This window comes from Engystomops pustulosus, chromosome 7, assembly GCF_040894005.1.
Source record: "Engystomops pustulosus chromosome 7, aEngPut4.maternal, whole genome shotgun sequence".
Classification (NCBI taxonomy): Eukaryota; Metazoa; Chordata; class Amphibia; order Anura; family Leptodactylidae; genus Engystomops; species Engystomops pustulosus.
Window position 1 is genome coordinate 76,380,290 of NC_092417.1, and position 22,475 is coordinate 76,402,764.

At 41.5% G+C, this 22,475-nt stretch overlaps 1 protein-coding gene and 1 long non-coding RNA gene across 3 annotated transcripts in view; both read right to left on the reverse strand.

Moving 5' to 3' along the window:
* Positions 1-396: 396 nt before the first annotated feature.
* Positions 397-22,475, reverse strand: part of YLPM1 (YLP motif containing 1) — a 30,542-nt gene continuing 8,463 nt past the window's right edge. The window contains exons 6-21 of one of the 2 annotated variants that reach the window (XM_072116848.1): positions 22,119-22,221; positions 21,657-21,867; positions 21,476-21,574; positions 16,736-16,925; positions 16,547-16,662; positions 16,324-16,460; positions 16,141-16,203; positions 15,933-16,052; positions 15,343-15,519; positions 15,000-15,083; positions 14,811-14,894; positions 12,809-12,892; positions 12,367-12,418; positions 950-1,071; positions 702-862; positions 397-568 (exon numbers count right to left, since the gene is read on the reverse strand). In XM_072116848.1, the coding sequence (XP_071972949.1) occupies positions 716-862; positions 950-1,071; positions 12,367-12,418; positions 12,809-12,892; positions 14,811-14,894; positions 15,000-15,083; positions 15,343-15,519; positions 15,933-16,052; positions 16,141-16,203; positions 16,324-16,460; positions 16,547-16,662; positions 16,736-16,925; positions 21,476-21,574; positions 21,657-21,867; positions 22,119-22,221 (1,789 nt within the window). In that variant the 3' untranslated portion in view covers positions 397-568; positions 702-715. The remainder of the gene's footprint in view (positions 569-701; positions 863-949; positions 1,072-12,366; positions 12,419-12,808; positions 12,893-14,810; positions 14,895-14,999; positions 15,084-15,342; positions 15,520-15,932; positions 16,053-16,140; positions 16,204-16,323; positions 16,461-16,546; positions 16,663-16,735; positions 16,926-21,475; positions 21,575-21,656; positions 21,868-22,118; positions 22,222-22,475) is intronic. The other variant, XM_072116849.1, reaches the window with a different exon arrangement.
* On the reverse strand, positions 3,010-12,360 carry LOC140070385 (uncharacterized). The gene is made up of 2 exons (XR_011848917.1): positions 11,741-12,360; positions 3,010-9,496 (listed from the first exon to the last, which is right to left on the reverse strand). It is a non-coding gene; the product is annotated as an uncharacterized lncRNA (long non-coding RNA).

The following is a 22,475-nucleotide window of genomic DNA, read 5'->3' on the forward strand; positions in this document are numbered from 1 at the left end:
TGAAGCACAGTAATTATATTTATTTCTATGTGTTAAGGAAAAATAAAACCACCACTATAGAATTAAAGCTCAGAATCCTATAGTGTACATATTGCGGTTCACTACGTAGAATATGATAAAAAAAAGTGAAGAGTCGAGCTTAGACAAGATAAACGTTTATTTGCTGTGACAAAATATGTACAGACTGTTCTACAATCAATGGGTCTTCAGGCTATAGACAAGCTGTTTCACCACATCTTTCTGCTACATGCCCCTTTGTCTTGCTGTCGCTCCACATTACTGGGTTCTTGGAAGCCTCAGTGATTTCTTGTGTGCAGCTTAAAAATAAAGTCCTTCCAAACGTCGATGTAGAAAAACCGCCATACGGAAACGTTAAAACAAAGAGTCAAAGCAGAGTCTCAGTCCAAAATCCAATTTATTTTACACCGAGAACAAGAAACTAAAACAAAGAATATAAAACAGACAATGTGCACAGATCACTACTGCAGCATGCAGCTACTACAGGGGCCATGGGGACCGCATTCATCCTAAATTCAGGTAAGCAACAGCCTCGTGTCAGCAGCTTGACCTAGAACAGAAAATCCTTCTCAGTAAATTCAAGACCCAAAATGTGGAATTACTAAAAATGGCCAATATGGAAATACATTCCATAGGACTCAGGGGCTTTTACGTAAAAGGTACGCACGTCAAGCCCCACTCACCGGCACGGATTCATTCATATATACTTGGTGCGGTTCAGTGCTCGCTCTGCCAGGTGTCCACTTTTATCGGTGATTTTCTCCCAGTCTGTCTGGCCAACAATAAACCCAATAGCCCTTTTCCGATCTGCATCCTTTTTCTCCTCCAGATCTGCCCATCTCACCTGGTAGGAGAAAGACAAGTTAATGGATCAGTTGTGTACAGGTTAATGCTGTAAAACACTTATTCCAGCATTTTTGAAATGCTTTACCCTTTTCTTCCCAGGTGCCGACTCCCGGGAGTCATAATCATCTGGAAGTTGCAGGTAATCTTCCATGCAGCCAGCCATTGACTCCCAGTCACGCTTTCTAGTCTTTAAGCCATCTAGTTTATCTAGGGAAACAAATATACAGGATTATTCATAGTACTCTGCTACCCAGGACAGATGGCCTCCATATGTACATCACATAGTCGAGTAGTAAGGAGGCAAGGACTGGCCATCCAGGTTTGTCATTAGATAATTTGGGACTACTGGCTAGCTCTCCATGTTACACTATTACAAAAGGAACCAGCGTCCACAAACACACCTGCCCAGAAGAATCATCTTATGTTATTTCCTCCAGACCAGCATGCTGTGGAGAGCAGGTTTGCCAACCTTTTACTGATCCCACCATGAAACACTGGTTGGCTGTATACTTCATTATACAGCTTCAACGGAAAGCTACCATCAAAATCAAGCATGCTAAACCAGGGACACTTGCTTATAGATCCAGACAAACCGTGACTGTGGTAATCTTCACATTTTTCTTTATCCATGGCCTCTTTCCTTCTAAAATCACTTATAATTATGCTAATTATATGCCGGAGGTGCATTACCAGAGACCCTCCATGTTGTAGCTTCAAAGGCCGTTCTATTGTTTCACCCCTCCCCCCCAAAAAACACTGTATGCTGCTGCCTTGAAATTACAACACGCAAAGGAAGAGCGAGACCTCTTTAACAGTCTGATGCAACAGCATGGCGGGACTTCTGGCTCATTAGCTTAATTTTAAAGTTGATTTTAGAAGGAAGGAGGCCATGGATAACAAATATAAGAAGATTACCACAGTGCCTGGATTTATGAGTAGGTACTCCTAGTTTATCAGGTTTAATTTTGAAGGTAGATTTCCTTTAAAGGAAACCTACCACTGCTCGCATGATAAAATCAAGCGAGCAGACCACCTGGTAGGCTATTTAATACTGATGCCGGCACATACTTTAGTTAGGCACGGCGATCGTTAGTTTAGATAAAAAAATGTTTTACTTACCTATGAAAATATCCCTCCGGTGCTACCCCTGCGTCATCTTCGGAAGGGAAATGCCTTCCGATCTTTAATTATTCACGCCTCCTTCATTGTAGCCGTCCTCCTTCGGGTGCCGAGAGCCGTGACGTCACCAAGCTCTCGGCACCTATCGTGCATGCGCAGATACTAGCTCTCACACAGCCGGACAGCGATAGGTGCCGAGAGCTTGGTGACGTCACGGCTCTCGGCACCCGAAGGAGGAATAATTAAAGATCGGAAGGCATCTCCCTTCCGAAGATGACGTAGGGGTAGCACCGGAGGGATATTTTCACAGGTAAGTAAAACATTTTTTTATCTAAACTAACGATCGCCGTGCCTAACTAAAGTATGTGCCGGCATCAGTATTAAATAGCCTACCAGGTGGTCTGCTCGCATGATTTTATCATGCGAGCAGTGGTAGGTTTCCTTTAAGGGGTTTGTCCCAAGTGTATAAGTTATCTAAAGGATAGGGAATAAGAAAGGGATTGTGCATCTGACTGCTGGTAGTCCCACCGATCATGAGACTCCATTATCACCAATTAGTGGAGCGGCCTGACAAGCATGCACCCTGCTGCTCTATTCACCGACTATGTGATTGCCAGATATAGAGGAGCACAGTGCTTAGGCATTTCCAGCCCACCAATGAAAGAAAATGGACCCACAGCACTTAATTACCCACAGCTCCTTCACATGTAGAACATTCAAAATTATGAGTCATACGTGGTTGTACTAAAGGGCTCTGGGCAGGACATCAATACCACTGCGGCAAATTTATCAAAAGTGTTGTAAGATCGTCTTATGGTACACCAGGTTTATCGCAGTACCTGATCTTGGATGATAAATCTGGTGTAGTATAAGACTGTCTAGTCGTACTTTGCAGTATTAGTTGGCTTTATGTAGGTCACAAAACAATGCACCAGAATTTTGGCACCAACATTAATTTTGGAGCAAAGCCCTTTTCATGAGCCACACGCACTTTAAAAGTTCTAGTCCTAAAAGTGCCTAAACACAGTCTAAAACCCTTAATAAAGAGGTAGCACAGTTTTTTTTGGTGAAAATTATGTCAAAATTTGGATGTAAACAGATAAATGTGCCCTAATGTTTACATTCTCAAAGTAGTATATACAGCAAAATCCATGCATCGAGCTGCAGATCTGAATGCTGTGAATTTATCAACCTCAATAAATGGAATAAAGCGAAGGATAGACTATAGAGGTCACAATGTGGTGTTCCTTTCCAATGTTCAGTACACATACTCAAAAGAAGCAGTTGATCGATATGTAAAAAGTAAGCACAGCATATAAAACACGTTTCAGGGGGTGCCCATCATTGCCATTGTAACCACTTGATCGGATATGAGGCCCCCACAGCTGTCCAATGCATGCAAAACTTTCCACAAACATAATATTGAACCCGCATGATGACCACCAATTTAAAAAAATTACATTAATATATTATATATTATTTTTTATGTCCCACATAACATGAAATACTACTAAATGTTACTAGTGAGAACGTGCTCTCAACCAGCTCCTTAGAAAAAAATAAAAAATAAAAAGGCCTCTTGGAAGATGGTGCTACAAAATTTTGTTTCTTTCCACACAGGGTTTTATTCTACAAATTTATTCCCAAAATAAATAAATAAATAAATAAATAATGGAAACATGGTATCGAAGTAATCGTGCTGATCCATAGAACATGTTCATCAGACTATACAGTGAACACAATTTAAAAAATGTTACAGTAATTAGAAAACCGATGTTTTTTCCACTCCCTCCAAAAAAAAAAAACACACAACACATTTATAGCAATAAGGCATAGCCACCCCAAAATTCATCTCATTCCGCAAAAAAAAATGTGTAATTCTAAAGCTACATGAATATAATACAAATTAGACCATTCTAAATTTCATTTCCATTTTGTTTTAATTACTATGAATATCTTAAAGGGTTAATAAGCTTCCTAAAAGCAGTTTTTAATTGCTTGTGGGGTGCCGTTTTGAAAATGGGGGTTCTAATATATATTTTAAAGCTCATAAAAAGCAAAAATGATCTCCAAAAATGTCAATTCTGAAATCTCCTTGAAAAAGTGGAAAATCTTTGAGTAGTAAACCCTTCTATATGGAGGGCTCACCTCCTCTCCAGCGCACGGCGGTATGTCTGCCTGGCGGACATACCGCCATATGATTGTACCCTAAGGCTGTAGTGAAATAAAAGTACTTCATAAAAATCGATTAAAACAAAGCAGATATAGGAGAAATGTTATCAACTAATAAGTATGGTAAAACTATCTGGTAAGGAGTTTAGCATTTAGCAAATTACAAATTTCTAAAAAATATAAAAACAAAAAAACACCAAATCACAACCGAAAATTTACCACCAAGATAAAAGTACAGGAGGTCCCCTACTAAAGAACACTCGACTTACATACGACTCCTAGTTACAAACGGACCTCTGGATATTGGTAATTTATTGTACTTTAGTCCTAGGCTACAATGATCAGCTGTAATGTGTCTGTAATGAAGCTTTAGTGTTAGTAATGATTCTTGTGACAACCCAACATTTTAAAAATCCAATTGTCACAGAGACCAAAAAAGTTCTGGCTGGGATTACAATGATAAAATATACAGTTCTGACTTACATACAAATTCAACTTAAGAACAAACCTACAGACCCCATCTTGTATGTAACCCGGGGACTGCCTGTACAACATTCCACAGAAATTTTTTTTTCAAGTTACTTTGGCAAGTTAAAGTTTTATATACATATAAAGAGACGCATGTCAGACAAAGAAAAATGGGGCTGAGCCATCAGTCAAACTGGTTATGTTTTACTACTATTTTAAACAAAAATGTTAATTGTTACTATTTTAGCACAGTAATAACAAATTAGCCAAGGTTGTTCCGTTTCAGCTTCTCCCCCCTCCCCCCCACAAATATAAAATTACTTAATAACAAAGAGATGTTTTTTTTGCCATTGTACAATAACCTTTTTATTTTTACTTTCACTTTTTTCTGTCCCACTAATGATCACTTGATTACAATATACTTCAATTCTTCTGTAGTGCGTATGAAGTACAGGAGCCCTGAAGGAGGCCAATTTTAACTCTATTATTTTTAAAGTAAAGACAAATAAATTATATTCCCTTGTCATTTTATAGGTTTTAGAATTTTTAACTTTTTTTTAAGGAATCAATTTTTTTCTGCATTATAGGTAGACTTATTTTTAGACCAAGCCCTAGTTCACTGTATTACCATTTTTGGGGTACACATCTATCATTTTATAAAAAGAGATTCTTGCATTTTGAGTTGTCACAGAACCTACAACATTTGTACCAACAAAGCCATTTGAGAACTTGTTTTTTTTGGAGAATAAACGTTAGGCCCTTTGCATACGAAGCATGCTCCTGGGCCACTCCTCCCCAATAAAAAGGGGAGCGGCTGGCGCCATAAATACGGCTAAGTACAGGGTATGTCCAATATTTCGCTGCCCAGCAACTGTGCAGTAAGATAGCGAGTTCACCACACTGTGATCGGGTCCTATAGACGTCTATGGGGGCCGAGATGTGGCTGCAAATTGTGCAGCCATCGCAACGGACCCCATATACTCATGTGCAAGGGGCCACACGCTGTATTGCTAACACCATGGCGTATGTACTTTTTGAACACACTGCAGACCTCTAATGGCGGTTTTGGGGCATTTTGTTTGCGCAGCAACATTTTAAAAAAAAAATTCTTTTAGTTCTTCTGGTGTTTGACATGTCGTATTAGTTATATTACACTCACATTTTGCATTTGACAATTTTGGAATTACTAATTGTGTTTATTTTATTTGACAAATAACACTTCTAAAAATCTCAGTTTTCAATATCTTATTTTGTATTAATTTATTACCGTATTCCATTTTTAAAACATGAAGTCCCTCAGAGGTATAAGATTCTATTCACCAGTTAAGGAACAGAGTAATTAGCTCCTTCAGGACCATAACTAATTTTCAGTTTTTGTTCTTTGAATGCCTTTCTTTTTATTTTTGGACTACCAATGGATTCCAATTTTTTTCATTTTTTTTTTTTCAAAAAGGTAATTTTTTTTCTGACCGTAATACAGTATTACCTTACAACAGACATAGTGTTTAGCAAGCTCCAGTGTCATAAATCGGTCAGACCAATAGTTTTTTAGCATTTTAGATCAGTTTTAGGATAACTGGGTATCAAAGAGGGTGACTTAGATGACTGTGGCTGAACACAATTTTTGAGGTGTGTTTTTGTTTTAACTTTTATTTTTACTTTATGTTCCTCAAAAGGGCAAAAGACCTTCTGGGACTTTTTTTTTTTTTACATCAGAGCCATAACAAATGATTAACTTTATAGAATTATGTATTAATAGGACTATATTAAACAATATTTATTATACACCCGGTTTGGCACAAAGTGGATTTTATAAACCAAGTTCTTCCAAGAGGACTGATCCAGGTGTCTGTAGTCAAACTTAGCTGATTTATACACAATTGATTCAGGAAGAAAGCAGTAGAAAGACAGAAGAATATATTTCTTTAGTACCATATATAACAAAGATATTTGATATTTGCAAATTTGTTTTGTGTCCTATACACCACTGAGAGAATTCTTTAACCCCCTACGCCACCCTCCCACCAAGTGGGCAGGATGGGAATGGGTATAGGACAGGCCCGGCATTTATGCCATGGCCTCCGCAAGGTTTTAGCAGAATTCTACGTCAGACAGGACCTGGCGTAGAATTTGTGTGGGTATAAATTCATCATATGCTCAAGATACAAAAGTACATTTAGCACCTTGTGTGCAGGCAGGGGATGGTCTAGATCAAGACTAGCACACAATGCACAAGCTCTTGATAAATTAAAAAAAACACACAGAAAAACAGATTTACTTAATGAAGTATATTACAATATTTCTGCAATTAAAAAAAAAAAAAAGTTTTTCTGATGTCCTTAGTGAAATAAAACACAGTTATGAATAATAAGGAGAATGAACATATAAAACATTTTGCCGCTGAGGTGAGGCTTACTGGCCAAACAAGTTTTTTCTTAATACCATAGTGTTATTTTTCATTTATCCTTAAGTTTACTGCTAGAAAAACCGGCAGCTTTACAAAGGCCAATTTTCAGCATCAAAAACCTTCTCACATAAATAAATGTAAAGAATAAATGTTCAAACAAATTGGATATTCTTAGAAACATCCTTAATAGGCCCTGAAAGAGATCTATTTAGAACTTATGGGAACTAAATCACAGCAAAAATGAAATGTGGTTTACCAATATAGTAAGTGTGCAATTAATTATTTAGTATTTAATCTACTAAAACATGAAGCAATCACAAGAAAAATGCATTTTGGAATAAAAGTTAACTACAGCCTAAATGTTATCATTTTAAAGTTATATCAGGGTGTGCGGTCGTAAAACGTTCATGTTCTTAGATTGTATCTGATTTGACAGCAGTGGTATATTGAACAGAAAATAAAAAGATTACAAATAAAAAAAGAAATTGAATATTCTGGGTGTAAACGATAAACCATTGGGAAGATTCTTGAAAGTGTTGTGACAGAAAGAAATGTTTTTAAAAGTGATTATTTACTTGTTACCACGATACCTGCACACAAGGGATTTTCATCTGTTGGTTTACATGCCGAGACTACAATTCCTATGAAGCCTCACACAACACCTCTGAACTGGCACTCTTTGCATTTACAGCCATAGCACATTTATGGCAGCTGCGGGGGCCTTTTGGGAAGACAACAATTGTCATTTCCCCTTTTCTCATACATGGCGCTCAAAAGAGCACTTTCCAAAGAGACAGTGGCTGGTCCACTGCCCTTATGTATGCAGGCAATCACATAACTACTGAGAGTGTGATCACCGAAATGCCAGTATCACAGTAGCTGCACACTTGTCCCCTGTGAGTGAGGCTTTGCTGCAACCCCAGTTAAAATGGAAAAGAAAATTGTGGGGGGGGGAAAAAAAAAACAGCACTCAAGGTCAATTATGACCTATGAAGGATACCAAATGAAAGGCCCAACTATTTTTTTTCCCCATTTGTAGAGTCATGTGTTTTTTTATGAGTATGTGGGTTGGGTTGAACTACCTAGTGGCATCAGTTAAGGCTTTATGCAATATACATGGAAACTTGGGTATTCATGTACATTCTTTGTGTCAGTATAATCATGGTGAAAATTTAAATAGTTTGGTTATGCTTTCAAGAGGTGCATTAAAAGCAGAAATTTTTTAATTAGGTGCAGTTTTGTATGTTAAACCATGGATTTATTGATTTTTGGAAATAGGTACATAGGAAAACAGCTCAAGCTGAAGACAAACATGGAGGTTTGTCTGCTTTTGAGGTTGGAGCCAAATGAAGGCTTGCATTCATCAGGAAAGAGATCTAATACTCTTGATTTTCAAGCAATAAAATTATATGCACCGAATACCTTCTTAACATTATTTTACACAATTGTTGGTTAACAGCATTTTATACATTGTTTCTAAATTTAAGTTTTATACACAGTTGAATAAGGATTTTATATAATGATTTTGCTTTAATAAAAGTTTTATACCAAGCAGTGATAATAGCATCTCAGTAATGCATTAAGATTTGAAAAACCCAGATCCTTAATGGCAAAATTTCAAACAATAAGTACTCCATGCATAGGATTTTATAGACATGGTTTCGTTTAGATGTAAATTTATACACCTGGTTGAGTTTTGCTTAGAAACTATAAATTTGGTCTGGTTTTAAAAATTGTATGTAGAAAATATTTATTAATAGAGTTCTATTTCAAATGGGTGTTATATATTAGATTCCCTAGTAAAAAGGTTTTAAAAGATCATCTATATTAACAGCATTAATACACCCAGTTCTACATTAACAGAGTGTGATATACATGGCATTGTAATAAAAATTTTTTACACATATTCCTCCATTAATAGGATTTTATATGACACATGAAGGAGTAAGAAACTCAGTTTCCTTTAAAGGTCCTATAAAGTTGCAAAAAAGATAAATATTCCAACCACAACCCTTGACCCTCCCTTGAAATACCCAAGGGCGCTGATGTCCGGTAGGTCTGTAAAGCATTTTTAAAAAGACAGTGTAAAAACATACAATGGACTTGACATATTGGGGCACATTTACTAAGGGTCCGAACGCCGCACTTTCGTCGGGTTTTGCGATTATTTCTGTTTTGCGCGGTATAGCCCCGGGTTTCCGGCTTGCATGCGACAGAAATGGGGGGACCTGGCCTCGGACAAACCGAATTTAAAAACGGAATGGTCGCAAGATCAAGCACTCACATGCACCAGGAGGAAACAGGTGAACTCCGGCGCACCTCGGCGCAGAAGCGACGGATGCAGGAACTCAGGCACACGATCTTAGTGAATCGTGGCAGACCCGAATCCTCGTCGGACAACACACCGCAGGATCGCGACAGGACCGGGTAAGTAAATCTGCCCCATTGTGACAAGTGAGAATTTGCCTGCAACCAGAGATCGCATTAACGCCTCACCAAGCGTCATAGACGCATGATGAGGCGCCATTACTCCCCAGAATAATTGCCAAGCGTAAAAGTACCGCGGAGGCGGTACTTTTGTCATGTGCAGGACATGACAATGGCAGCGCGCGGGCCGGCACTGCTCAGCACACACTACAGCGCTGGTAGCCTGTAGAATGGAGCTGCTCCGGGTAGTCGTGATGTCACGGGAGGGGCGGAGCCTCCGGGAAAGGGGCGTGGCTTACTACGCAGTCTCCTCACAGGAAGTAGAGCTGTAATGGCTGCTGCAAGTAGAAGGTGTACAGGTACTGTGTGCATACATGTGTATGGAGGTGAGGGGGCCTGACAGGAGTGGATGTGATAAGGTCAGGGAAGACCTGTACGTTACATGGGACTGCATGTCTTGCAGGTGCTGAGTTGGCATGAGGTGTATTTTACATAGGTCTGCATGTCTGGCGGGTGCTGAGGTGGCAGGTGTGTGTTACGTAGGACTGCGTGTCTGGCGGGTGCTGAGGTGGCAGGTGTGTGTTACGTGGGACTGCATGTCTGGTGCTGAGGTGGCATGAGGTATAGGTTATGTGGGACTGCGTGTCTGGCGGGTGCTGAGGTGGCATGAGGTATAGGTTATGTGGGACTGCGTGTCTGGCGGGTGCTGAGGTGGCAGGTGTGTGTTACGTGGGACTGCATGTCTGGTGCTGAGGTGGCATGAGGTATAGGTTATGTGGGACTGCGTGTCTGGCGGGTGCTGAGGTGGCATGAGGTATAGGTTATGTGGGACTGCATGTCTGGTGCTGAGGTGGCATGAGGTATAGGTTATGTGGGACTGCGTGTCTGGCGGGTGCTGAGGTGGCAGGTGTGTGTTACGTGGGACTGCATGTCTGGTGCTGAGGTGGCATGAGGTATAGGTTATGTGGGAATGCGTGTCTGGCGGGTGCTGAGGTGGCATGAGGTATAGGTTATGTGGGACTGCGTGTCTGGCGGGTGCTGAGGTGGCATGAGGTATAGGTTACATGGGACTGCGTGTCTGGTGCTGAGGTGGCATGAGGTATATGTTACGTGGGACTGCATGTCTGGTGCTGAGGTGGCATGAGGTATAGGTTTTGTGGGACTGCGTGTCTGGCGGGAGCTGAGGTGGCATGAGGTATAGGTTATGTGGGACTGCATGTCTGGTGCTGAGGTGGCATGAGGTATAGGTTATGTGGGACTGCGTGTCTGGCGAGTGCTGAGGTGGCATGAGCTATAGGTTATGTGGGACTGCGTGTCTGGCGGGTGCTGAGGTGGCAGGTGTGTGTTACGTGGGACTGCATGTCTGGTGCTGAGGTGGCATGAGGTATAGGTTATGTGGGACTGTGTCTGGCGGGTGCTGAGGTGGCATGAGGTATAGGTTATGTGGGACTGCGTGTCTGGCGGGTGCAGAGGTGGCATGAGGTATAGGTTATGTGGGACTGCGTGTCTGGTGCTGAGGTGGCATGAGGTATATGTTACGTGGGACTGCATGTCTGGTGCTGAGGTGGCATGAGGTATAGGTTATGTGGGACTGCGTGTCTGGCGGGAGCTGAGGTGGCATGAGGTATAGGTTATGTGGGACTGCGTGTCTGGCGAGTGCTGAGGTGGCATGAGCTATAGGTTATGTGGGACTGCGTGTCTGGCGGGTGCTGAGGTGGCAGGTGTGTGTTACGTGGGACTGCATGTCTGGTGCTGAGGTGGCATGAGGTATAGGTTATGTGGGACTGTGTGTCTGGCGGGTGCTGAGGTGGCATGAGGTATAGGTTATGTGGGACTGTGTGTCTGGCGGGTGCAGAGGTGGCATGAGGTATAGGTTACGGGGTACTGCATGTCATATGGTGAGGGATACATTGTGTGTTAGCCACAGTCTGGTCACATGGGGAGAGGGATACATTGTGTGTTAGCCACAGTCTGGACGTTTGGTGTCAGCGGCGTTAGCCACAGTCGCGTGGTGGGAGGTTTCGGCGACTGTGGTTGGGGGAGTCAGCTCCAGTCTTTGCAATGCATGATGTAACATCACTACAACTGCCTCCATTTGCTATTTAAACATAGAAGATACTGACACATGATTATATAAATAGCATCTATTAACATTATATACAGCTATGAGTTATATACTTGTATTACTGAAAATTTCATACTCCTTCCCAGCTAAAAATACTCCTCAAAAACAGTAAGAGGAGTATTATTACCCTTCTAGAAATATGTTAGTGCGACCTCTGCCTGCAACCTATTTTACTTTTCCTCCACACAATGCAGACTTCAGGCAGTGATGCAGGGGGCGGGGATTGGTTTCTTTCTGCCTCTCTATCTGCCCCTAGAGGCAGAAAGAAACCAATTGATTTTACATCATCCCATCATGCTTTCCCATGGTTGTGGGCTCTCAATACATAATACAGGACACACCTGGGAATTAAGAGCATTGTACTCATTTGTTAATATCAATTCCACGACAGCAGAACCTTGCCCGGCAGCGCAGAGGTGGGGGAGAATGTTGCAGTTTGATAGGACTGACAACTACAACACGGGATTGTCCAGCAACACAACCAAACAAAAAAGGCACTGGAATAGACAAAATCCAACTGTTTCCTGAAGAAGTCTAATATTTCAAGCCATCAAGAAATCTTGCTGGAAAATATCAGCTCCCCTAGTGTCTTTATAGACAGACAACAGATCCAAATGCTTATGTCAACGTGTGGCATTTTGAGTGCAAGCCACACTGATTCAGGCGGATAATAAAAAGGATTCTGCAGTCATCTATAAGAATCACTTGTTAGGACTTCAATCGTAACCGCTGTCAACTAATTAAAGGAAGTGCTAAACATCTGAGGGGGCAACCTCTCACTCACCAAGTTTAGCTTCTGAAGTGTCCATCTCCCATTTGCTTTTCGGAAGATACCCCTATATTACGATGAAAACACATTTGAAGTGTTAAAAGGAAACAAATACAACAATAAAGTCATGGGAAGGTAAAAGTTAGAGCCTGCACTACCAAGACATTCAATTGCCACATCTGAGTAGGGCTTCATGTTGGGGGAAAATGCAGAAAAGAAAACAAAAAAAAACTGTACAATGTAATAGTACAAATACAAGGGAATACTACAAGGGTGACTTGGAAGATGGAAGCAGAAGAGACAGAACTAATAAAAAAAACTCTAGGATGGTATATAGATCAAGAATGGAGGATGGTCTTGGATAATAATTGTACTCTAGGATTCTAGCATATATATATATATCTGTCTGTTCAAGCAGTAAACGTGTGATACAATTAGATTGTCCTGTCTGCCATACCCGCTCGCTCTCATCCTCCTCTGAAGCTTCCTTCTTCACATCTTGCTCAGGCTCTGTATTTGGCTCAGAATCTTCCATTTCAACCTGAGGTAAAAGACAATTGCAAATCAATTCAAACCAAAAAACAGTAAGTAGTAGAACTAATAAACATCTCTTATTAACCTACTACTCATACTAGACAACTTGGGATATTTTTTAATACCAATTACCAGATGATGTTCCTCTGCTTTTCCCCTCAGTGTATTACATGAGACCACCTCAGTGATGATTCCAACCATTCCAGCACTGGATACAGATTCTACTACAGAGGAGGGGCTTCTGCTCCCTTTCCAAGCCAATTTCCTGCTGTGAAGCAGCTCCTGCAGCAGTCTACATGCCAACTAACAGGCCAGTGCACAAGATACTGCATGGAAAATCCAATTGTAATGTGGGACGTGTGTTGGTGTCCTAATGGGTGCCACTCCTCTGATTCTTAAACAGCTTTTTTAAATCACATCCAAAGCAATCAATTGTGTTAGTCCCAGGTCCCAATTTGCTAACTTAATTGTCTAATAGTGGGTGGTCTTCCCCCTAATACGTGAAAACTAAGGTTTAATCCCTTACAGCGGGAGAGGCACAGTGCAGACCATTTTAGGCAATTTCAAATACATTTACAATTGCTATGGAAGATAAGGGAATCAAATTGAGAATCATCCCAGTCCTACCATCTATTATACAAAGCTGAGTGTGTGTGTGTCTGCTAAAGGAATCTGTACCGTCGCATTTACAATCACAAAATTTTGCACAGCCGCTCAAAGTCATAGACTAGGTTTTGAGCCAAACCAATTTGACATGCTTTGTGCAGCGCTGCGTAATCTGTGTGCACTATATAAATAAAGAATTATTATTAACCCCCATGTTTTCGAAAATCCATGTATTAACCACCATATACAGGAGCCATTGTCTGCTGCTGCTGTGGCAGTTGGAAGCTGAGCTGTGATTGGTTGCTGTTCTGCCACAGGTCATTAATATGAGCTCCGAGCTTTGATTGCTTACTATAGGTGATGAGTATAAGACGCTTATGTGTGAGGTAAGATGATAGGGATACAGAGATAGGTGGACATTTATCAGAAATGTCCTAGGTAAAACTGTTCCAGTTGCCCATGAAAACCAATCAGAGATCAGCTGCAATTTTATAAACAGGTGTGGGAAAATGGAACTTGACCTCTGATTGGTTGCCATGGCCAACTAGAGCAGCTCTGCTCTCAGACACTTCTGATACATCCCCCATAGAGAGTGATAGATACAAATAAAATATTTTTTTGTTAACCCGTTCTATTTTGTTACAGCTAAGAGCAGTTACTTACTATCCCAGGCAGCGCCGGGAGCTACAGCTAGTACTGTATAATTGACATGCTAAAATTATTATGTAGTTTGACAGACATTAATGTATCTGTTTAGTGGGGAGTTATATTTATCCCCCCCCCCCAATAAATGAGGAAAAAACTAGATTTTTTTTTTAATATTTGAGTATTTTTGTTACATATTTTAGTGCCCCAATAGGGGGCTTGAACATGTAAATCACTTTCATAATACACTGAGCCCAAAATGCTTCCATACTTTGAAGAACCAGTGACTGCGATCAGACTTCTAGTTGCCACCGCAACCTAGCGGCATTGAGCAATCATGCTGTGGGAGTGGGATAGACCCCTTCCATATATCTAACTACTTAGCTGCCGTGGTTACCCTTGGCCATGTCAGTTAAATGGTTGAAGTGCCCAGAACAGAGGCCGCCTGAGCCAAGTTGCAAGCAGTGAGTGATCACTACTGATCATTCCAGTAAACTGGCAGTAGCCATGCGATCAGTAGGATAAGCAGGATATGCGTGCTCATCTAGCACCAATAAGTGGTTAAGCTGCAGTAGAATGAAGAGATTTTGCAGATTATCAAAGAAAAGAACAATGCACTATGAATATTTTGTAAATTGAGAATTTAACACAGCTGATTAGACAGAAGTACAAACCTCATCAATGGCAGCATCTTGAAGCAGAGACCGGATATCCAGTCGAATCATGTGTCGCGGTGCTGGCTCCCAGTTATCAGACATCTGAATGGAGATTAAGAGCATCATGTGATACTTCGTACACACACACCCAAAATGTCAGAAGAGTAGGTAATGACCACTGATATGTTAAACTCCACTCTCACACACCTTATTAACTTCTTTAAGTTTGCGTCCGTGCACATTCCTCTTTGCACATGTCTGGATGTCTGCAGATATTTCAGCCACATAAACCTGGAATAAAATAGAGCAGTCAATCGATGTGTGTTTGAGTGGGGTGGTGAAGGCAGTCACTTCAGCTTTCTTAAAGTGTGTATTAATGGGGTTCTTAGGGTGTATTAAAATAGACCCATAAATAGAGAAAAAGAACATGCATGTGGCAGATAAAGACAGCTGCCAGCTTATCATACAGCTTCAGTCACTGACAAAAAGGTGACGGTTGTTACACTAATAGGGCCAACCTAACGCCTAGAGGTTATGAAATGTATTGTACCTCAAATCCCTTGGTCTTGGCTGCACTCCAGAACTGTTCAAAGTGTCGCACACGGTCATGAATACTATCCAGGATGATGAATGGGAAGAACCCATCATCCAGGGTCTTCTTGAAGGTCTTCAACATGCCGCTGCGGTATGAATCCTCCATCTCTGGTTCATACTCGTACTCCATGACCTTCAGGAATATAAAGAACTCAGCATCAAATACATTGCACCCATGATCTGAAATATATGTACAGGCAGTCCCCGGGTTACATACAAGATAGGGTCTGTAGGTTTGTTCTTAAGTTGAGTTTGTATGTAAGTCGGAACTGTATATTTTATAATTGTAATCCCAGCCAGAACTTTTTTGGTCTCTGTGACAATTGGATTTTAAAAATGTTGGGTTGTCATAAGAATCAATATTATCACTAAAGCTTCATTACAGACACATGTGATAACTGTTACAGCTGATCATTGTAGCCTAGGACTAAAGTACAATAAATAACCAATATCCAGAGGTCCGTTTGTAACTATGGGTCGTATGTAAGTCGAGTGTTCTTAAGTAGGGGACCGCCTGTACATTCAAGTGCTTCAAATTCTACTTGCCTTTCTGATTACTTTTTTGCCAGATTCTGGATCTTTCTCAACCTTTTCCACTTCAGTCATGAAATAGTCATCAAGGCTGAGGACTCGAGGAGCAGAACCACCATATTCTACCTCTTTATCCTGAAAGACGAGAAACAGCAGGGAAACTGGCAAGTGTGACTGAGAAAACCAGCATAATAAATTATCCAGCTACTGAACATAATCTTACCCTAATCAGCTTGGCAACATGTGTTTTTCCACTTCCAGGTAAACCTCTCATGATAACAACAATCTAAAAAAAAAAAAACCACACACAACATCAAAAAGAGAAAACATCAAGACAATCTGAAGGAGAATGATGTACTTAAGGGAGATAGCAAGGACAGTTGGAACCTCCTGATCTATCACTTACACGGTCAGGTCTGTTATCACGGCCTGGTTTTTTGAGAAGATCATCAACATTTTTGGTCTCTGGTTTCTTCTCTGGAGGAGGAACAGGCACAGGAGGAGGAATAACAGGCCTCTCCTCTGAAAAAACCCTACGAGTAGCTGTAAGAAGGAAATTATTTTTCTGTAACAGCCTGTCTTATTCACATCACATGCACAAGTTTCTAGAGGAGCTTGAATAGTCTAACCTCCAAAAGCCGGTTGTGGTACTTCATAGGGTGGCCGATCTGACTTCCGCTCAAAGGCAGCCTTGTCAGAGGCACGGCGATTCGAGCTTTCTTTTTCACGGTAAGAGGATGATGGCCTGTAGCAGTGACGTACATATGAGAATTCAATAATCCAACAACCAACCAACAATCTTACAAACCACCATTTACCTTTCTTCCCGTGAATGACGATCACGTTCAAACCGATCTCGTTCATAGTCTACTCTGTCTCTGTGAGTATCAGACCGATCACGTTCACGATCTCTTTCATAGCCCCGTCGGTCGAGGTGTTTACCACTCTGCCTTTCAAAATAAGGATCCCGGTCTCTGAGGTCTCGATCAAAACAATCAATCAAATAATCTAGAGAAAAAGATTGTGTTAAAAGTTAAAATATCCTATTTTATTCCCCAATACCAATTTAGGACTCATGAATATTGTGGCCTCTACCAATTTACATGATACACGGTGCAGTGATCACACTGTCTCACTTAACAGTGACTGAGCCGGCCTCCCTATGGAGATGGGAAGGCTGAGAAGCACTTCCCGCTCCGATATCCAACCGGACTTCAAACTTCCCCCAGTTTGTGGCCCAATTGAACATGTTACTCGTTCTACCAATAAATTAACCCCCAGGAAAGTTCATATCTCTTCTTATTCCCCCCATTTTAAAATATATATATCCTCAATGTCATATGCAAATTTTAAAACAGTTTTAAAGAGTCACTTTGTATCTAAGTTGAGTGTCTTAGCAGCAGTGTCATAACAGAACCTTACTTTTACCACAATTTTAAAATTTCATTTTGGAAATTGAAGGCATATTTGTGAATGTAATCTGTAGATAAACATCCCAATTCCTCACTTTATATCTCTGGTTATTTAGCACATAACCACAAAGATTGTAAACTTTAAAATGGTAACCAAAAGCGTGGTTCTGGGAGCTATAGAGTGCAAGATATGGGGCATCTAAATTGACCTTCCCCGTCCACATGCTCAGACTTCTTAAGCAAAAAGTGACCATATCTGAGGATGCTGTTGAGTGGGTGCTGTCAAATGCTTGTGACCATGTACCTTTAACAACATAAACAAAATTATCATCACTGGCTATTTTCTATAGTTTCATTTAACTGGTTCGCGACCACCCGCCGTGTATTCACGGCGGCAGTCGGGTCCCGCTGCATGGAGAGGGCTCACGGGCTGAGCCCTCTCCATAGCCGGTAAGTCTTTGCTGCAATATGCTAGCACCGATCGCAGGTGTTATCACAGCGATCGCTGCCTGCAGCCTCAAAAAGATGGCGGCGCATGGGCTGATAGCACATTGTAATGAATGGGGAGGAAAATCCCCATATACTGTCATACTGTAGTATGGCAGTATATGATAGGATCGATCAGACAACCTAGGGTTAAGGTACCCTAGGGAGTCAAAAATAGTAAAAAGAAAAAAAAGTAAAAAATTATAATAAAAAAAAACCCTAAAAATTCTAATCACACCCCTTACCCTAGAACTGACATAAATATAAATAAACAGTAAAAATCAAACACATTTGGTATCGACGCGTCCGAAAATACCCAATCAAAATATATTAATGGTTTTTCAATGCGTTTAACCCCGTATCGGAAAATAGCACTTTTTTGCTATTTTGAAAAATATGAAAAGAAAATTAAAAAAATCTATAAAAAAGTGATCAAAAAGTCGTACAGTCCTAAAAAAAATATCATTGAAAATATTATCAAATGTCGCAAAAAAATGACACCACCCACAGCTCCGTACAACAAAGTATAAAAAAGTTATTAGCACCAGAAGATGGCAAAAATTTGAAAAAAAAAAAAAATTGTACAGGAGGTTTTAATTTTTGTAAATGTATGAAAACATAAAACCTATACAAATTTTTTATACAAATCCCCGTAATCGTACCAACCCAAAGAATAAAGTAGACATGTCATTTGGGGTGCTCAGTGAAAGCTGTAATATCCAAGCCCACAAGAAAATGGCGCAAATGTGTTTTTTCACCATTTCACTGCATTTGGATTTTTTTTCCCCGCTTCCCAGTACATGGCATGGAATATTTAATACCATCACTATGAAGTGCAATTTGTTACGCTGAAAACAAGCCATCACACAGCTCTTTACGTGTAAAAATAAAAAAATTATAGATTTTTGAAGGTGGGGAGTGAAAAATGGAAATGAAAAAACAGGAAAGGGTCCGGTCCTTAAGCGGTTAAAACACTTTCACTGATAAAGGAAGTGAGACACTTCTTTTGATAGAGTGCAGTTATATGAGAGATGCTATGACCGGCTGGTTACTTTGCTGATATCTTTTCTGCCCCTTAACTATTTGTCAGGATAAGTTATGGATGTCGGAATGTGGAAATACAAAAATTATCAGTTGCAACATATTTGTAAGTGTCATCATTTACAGGACCAGATGACTTTACTCTCATGCTCCAAAATTATATTAACTAAACCTTTCACTACGAAGAGGCAGTCCGATTTGAAAGGTGCATCTTACAGAGGAGGAGTTACTGAGTAGGTTACTTTAACAGGTGAGCAATTGTGGCAGTTTACAAGGTGGATATTAGGGTGAACATGACATGCACTTGTATGATTGGGGCACAAACTTGTACCTGTATTCCACAGAGAGCAGCTGGGTCACAGTTAAGTGCCTTTTCACATACATAGGTACCGTATTTTTCGGACTACAAGACGCACCCCAGATTTAGGCTTCCAAAAAAGGAAAAATATATTTGACACCAATTAAAATATCCCTGTTGGTCGCCCTAAAGCACAACACACACAGCTCTGCTCCATCCATGCAGGTACACACACGCACACAGCTCTGCTCCATCCATGCAGGTACACACACGCACACAGCTCTGCTCCATCCATGCAGGTACACACACAGCTCTGCTCCATCCATGCAGGCACGCGCGCGCGCACACACACACACACACACACACAGCTCTGCTCCATCCATGCAGGTACACACACACACACACACAGCTCTGCTCCATCCATGCAGGCACACACACACAGCTCTGCTCCATCCATGCAGGCACACACACACACACACACGCACACAGCTCTGCTCCATCCATGCAGGTACACACACGCACACAGCTCTGCTCCATCCATGCAGGTACACACACGCACACAGCTCTGCTCCATCCATGCAGGTACACACACACACGCACGCACACAGCTCTGCTCCATCCATGCAGGTACACACACACACGCAGCTCTGCTCCATCCATGCAGGTACACACACACACGCAGCTCTGCTCCATCCATGCAGGTACACACACAGCTCTGCTCCATCCATGCAGGTACACACACGCACACAGCTCTGCTCCATCCATGCAGGTACACACACACACACACACACACACAGCTCTGCTCCATCCATGCAGGTACACACACACACACACAGCTCTGCTCCATCCATGCAGGTACACACACAGCTCTGCTCCATCCATGCAGGTACACACACGCACGCAGCTCTGCTCCATCCATGCAGGTACACACACAGCTCTGCTCCATCCATGCAGGTACACACGCAGCTCTGCTCCATCCATGCAGGTACACACACAGCTCTGCTCCATCCATGCAGGTACACACACGCACACAGCTCTGCTCCATCCATGCAGGTACACACACAGCTCTGCTCCATCCATGCAGGTACACACACAGCTCTGCTCCATCCATGCAGGTACACACACGCACACAGCTCTGCTCCATCCATGCAGGTACACACACACACACACACACACACACAGCTCTGCTCCATCCATGCAGGTACACACACACACACACACACACACAGCTCTGCTCCATCCATGCAGGTACACACACACACACACACACACACAGCTCTGCTCCATCCATGCAGGTACACACACACGCACGCACACAGCTCTGCTCCATCCATGCAGGTACACACACACAGCTCTGCTCCATCCATGCAGGTACACACACACACACACGCACACAGCTCTGCTCCATCCATGCAGGTACACACACACACAGCTCTGCTCCATCCATGCAGGTACACACACACACACCCCCCTTCCCCTTTTTCTTACCCTGAACCAAAGCAGCTTGTCCCCATTCTCAGCAGTATGTGGTGATGTAAGAAGCATATGATTTTTCACATGATTCTGACATCACCGCAGATCCTGTACCTGTAGGACACTCAGAGGAGAGAGCAGTGCAGAGGCTCTCCTCTCTGGGAGGTAGATCATGGCATCACCCGATCTCCATTACAGCGGTCAAGAGGGACTGGCAGTACTGGATCCTGCTGACCTTCGGTCTATAAAAGACGCAGGCACTATTTAGGAAGATTTTTTCTTGCAAAAAAGTGCGTCTTATAGTTAAAAAAAAATACGGTAAATTGCTCTTAATTTTATTTCATACAGCATACAGACTTAGGGTGCAGTCACACATTGCGTTTAAAACTGCATTGCAACAGCTTTAAAGATTTGCTTTACTAAACCGCTGTAAACACTTGTGTTTACAAAACGCAACTGTTAAAGCATTGTTAGCGGATGTGTTAACATCGCGTTAATGCGTGTGTTAACACAAGCGTTAACATTTCAGTTTTTTTTAAACACAAGTGTTAACAGCTGTTTAATTAGGCAAATCTCTTCAGCTGTTGGAATGCGTTTTTAAACACTTGCGTTAAACGTGACCGCACCCCCAAGGCCAGTTTCATATTAGTCCGTGATCACGGAGGTGAGAAGTTTCGTGCCACGGACTGATCACTCTGCTGGGGACTGAACTTTGTGCAATAAAAATTAGATATTAGTTTGCGTTTCCCCAATATGCAGCAGAACACACTCTGTACCTAACACCTAATTAAAGAGTTGCACCCAACACAACAGGCCTTGTCATCTTCTCTGCCTTTTCTCCCTCATACCTTTTGGAAATGAAGAAATTCCCCTGTCCAGTGCGGGCTCTGGTAACAAAACCACCCTCTCCCCATAAGGAGTCTGCTCCACCTTTCCCACTGTGAGGTCTGGGACAGAGAAAATAAAAACTAATGAGCAAGAAGACAATTTACAACAATAAGACAAATAACATTTGGGGAGTTGTCACACCTCTACCATGAGCATAGTCAACAGTCTTTGGAATTCCTGACAGTTTGGACCCAACAGGAAGATTTGCCGATTGACCCGATTGTCGTTCATCATCCCAAAGCCCACTGAAAGAGTCTTCATCCCAGTGCTCTGTAGCTCCTCGACCAATAATGGATGAGTTCATAGTGGAGCTGGCAGACTCCACCCTCTTTTCCAATGTGTCTGGAGGCATCTAAATGCAATAATAAATAATCTTAATTTATATAGCGTTATCATATTCCATAGTGCTTTACAAGTCAAAGGGGACATATACAAATGAAATAATACACTACAAAGTACAGTTTATGGAACAATAGAAGTGAAGTCGCATCCATTTTGTTGAAAGCAATTACCCAAGAATACCAAAAAGTCAAGTAACAAGCCACAAAACGTTTACCAGTCATTGCTCTAGGAACTACCCAACCAATCAATGCACAGACATACCGGTAAAACCTCCGACGGCAAATCTGTAATGGGTTTCATGGGATCAGGTGGTTTAGAATCACTGAAAAAATTCTTCAGATTGTCCAATTGTTCCTTTTGCTCCCTGTGGATTATAAAGGAAACATTCTCAAGAGACTAAAATCAAGCTTGCATCTATCCCATCAACAAAAAACAAAAAAGCTCTATAGCGTGTGACTCCTAGTGTGTACACCGGTCTACAAATAAGGGCTCTCATAACCCATTTACCAAGCGTTTAGAGACATATGACCGGAGTCAGCAATATAAATCAATTTTTCTTTATATCCAAATGTGAAGAGACATAAAACACCAGTACATCACCATATCTTCGGCAAACAG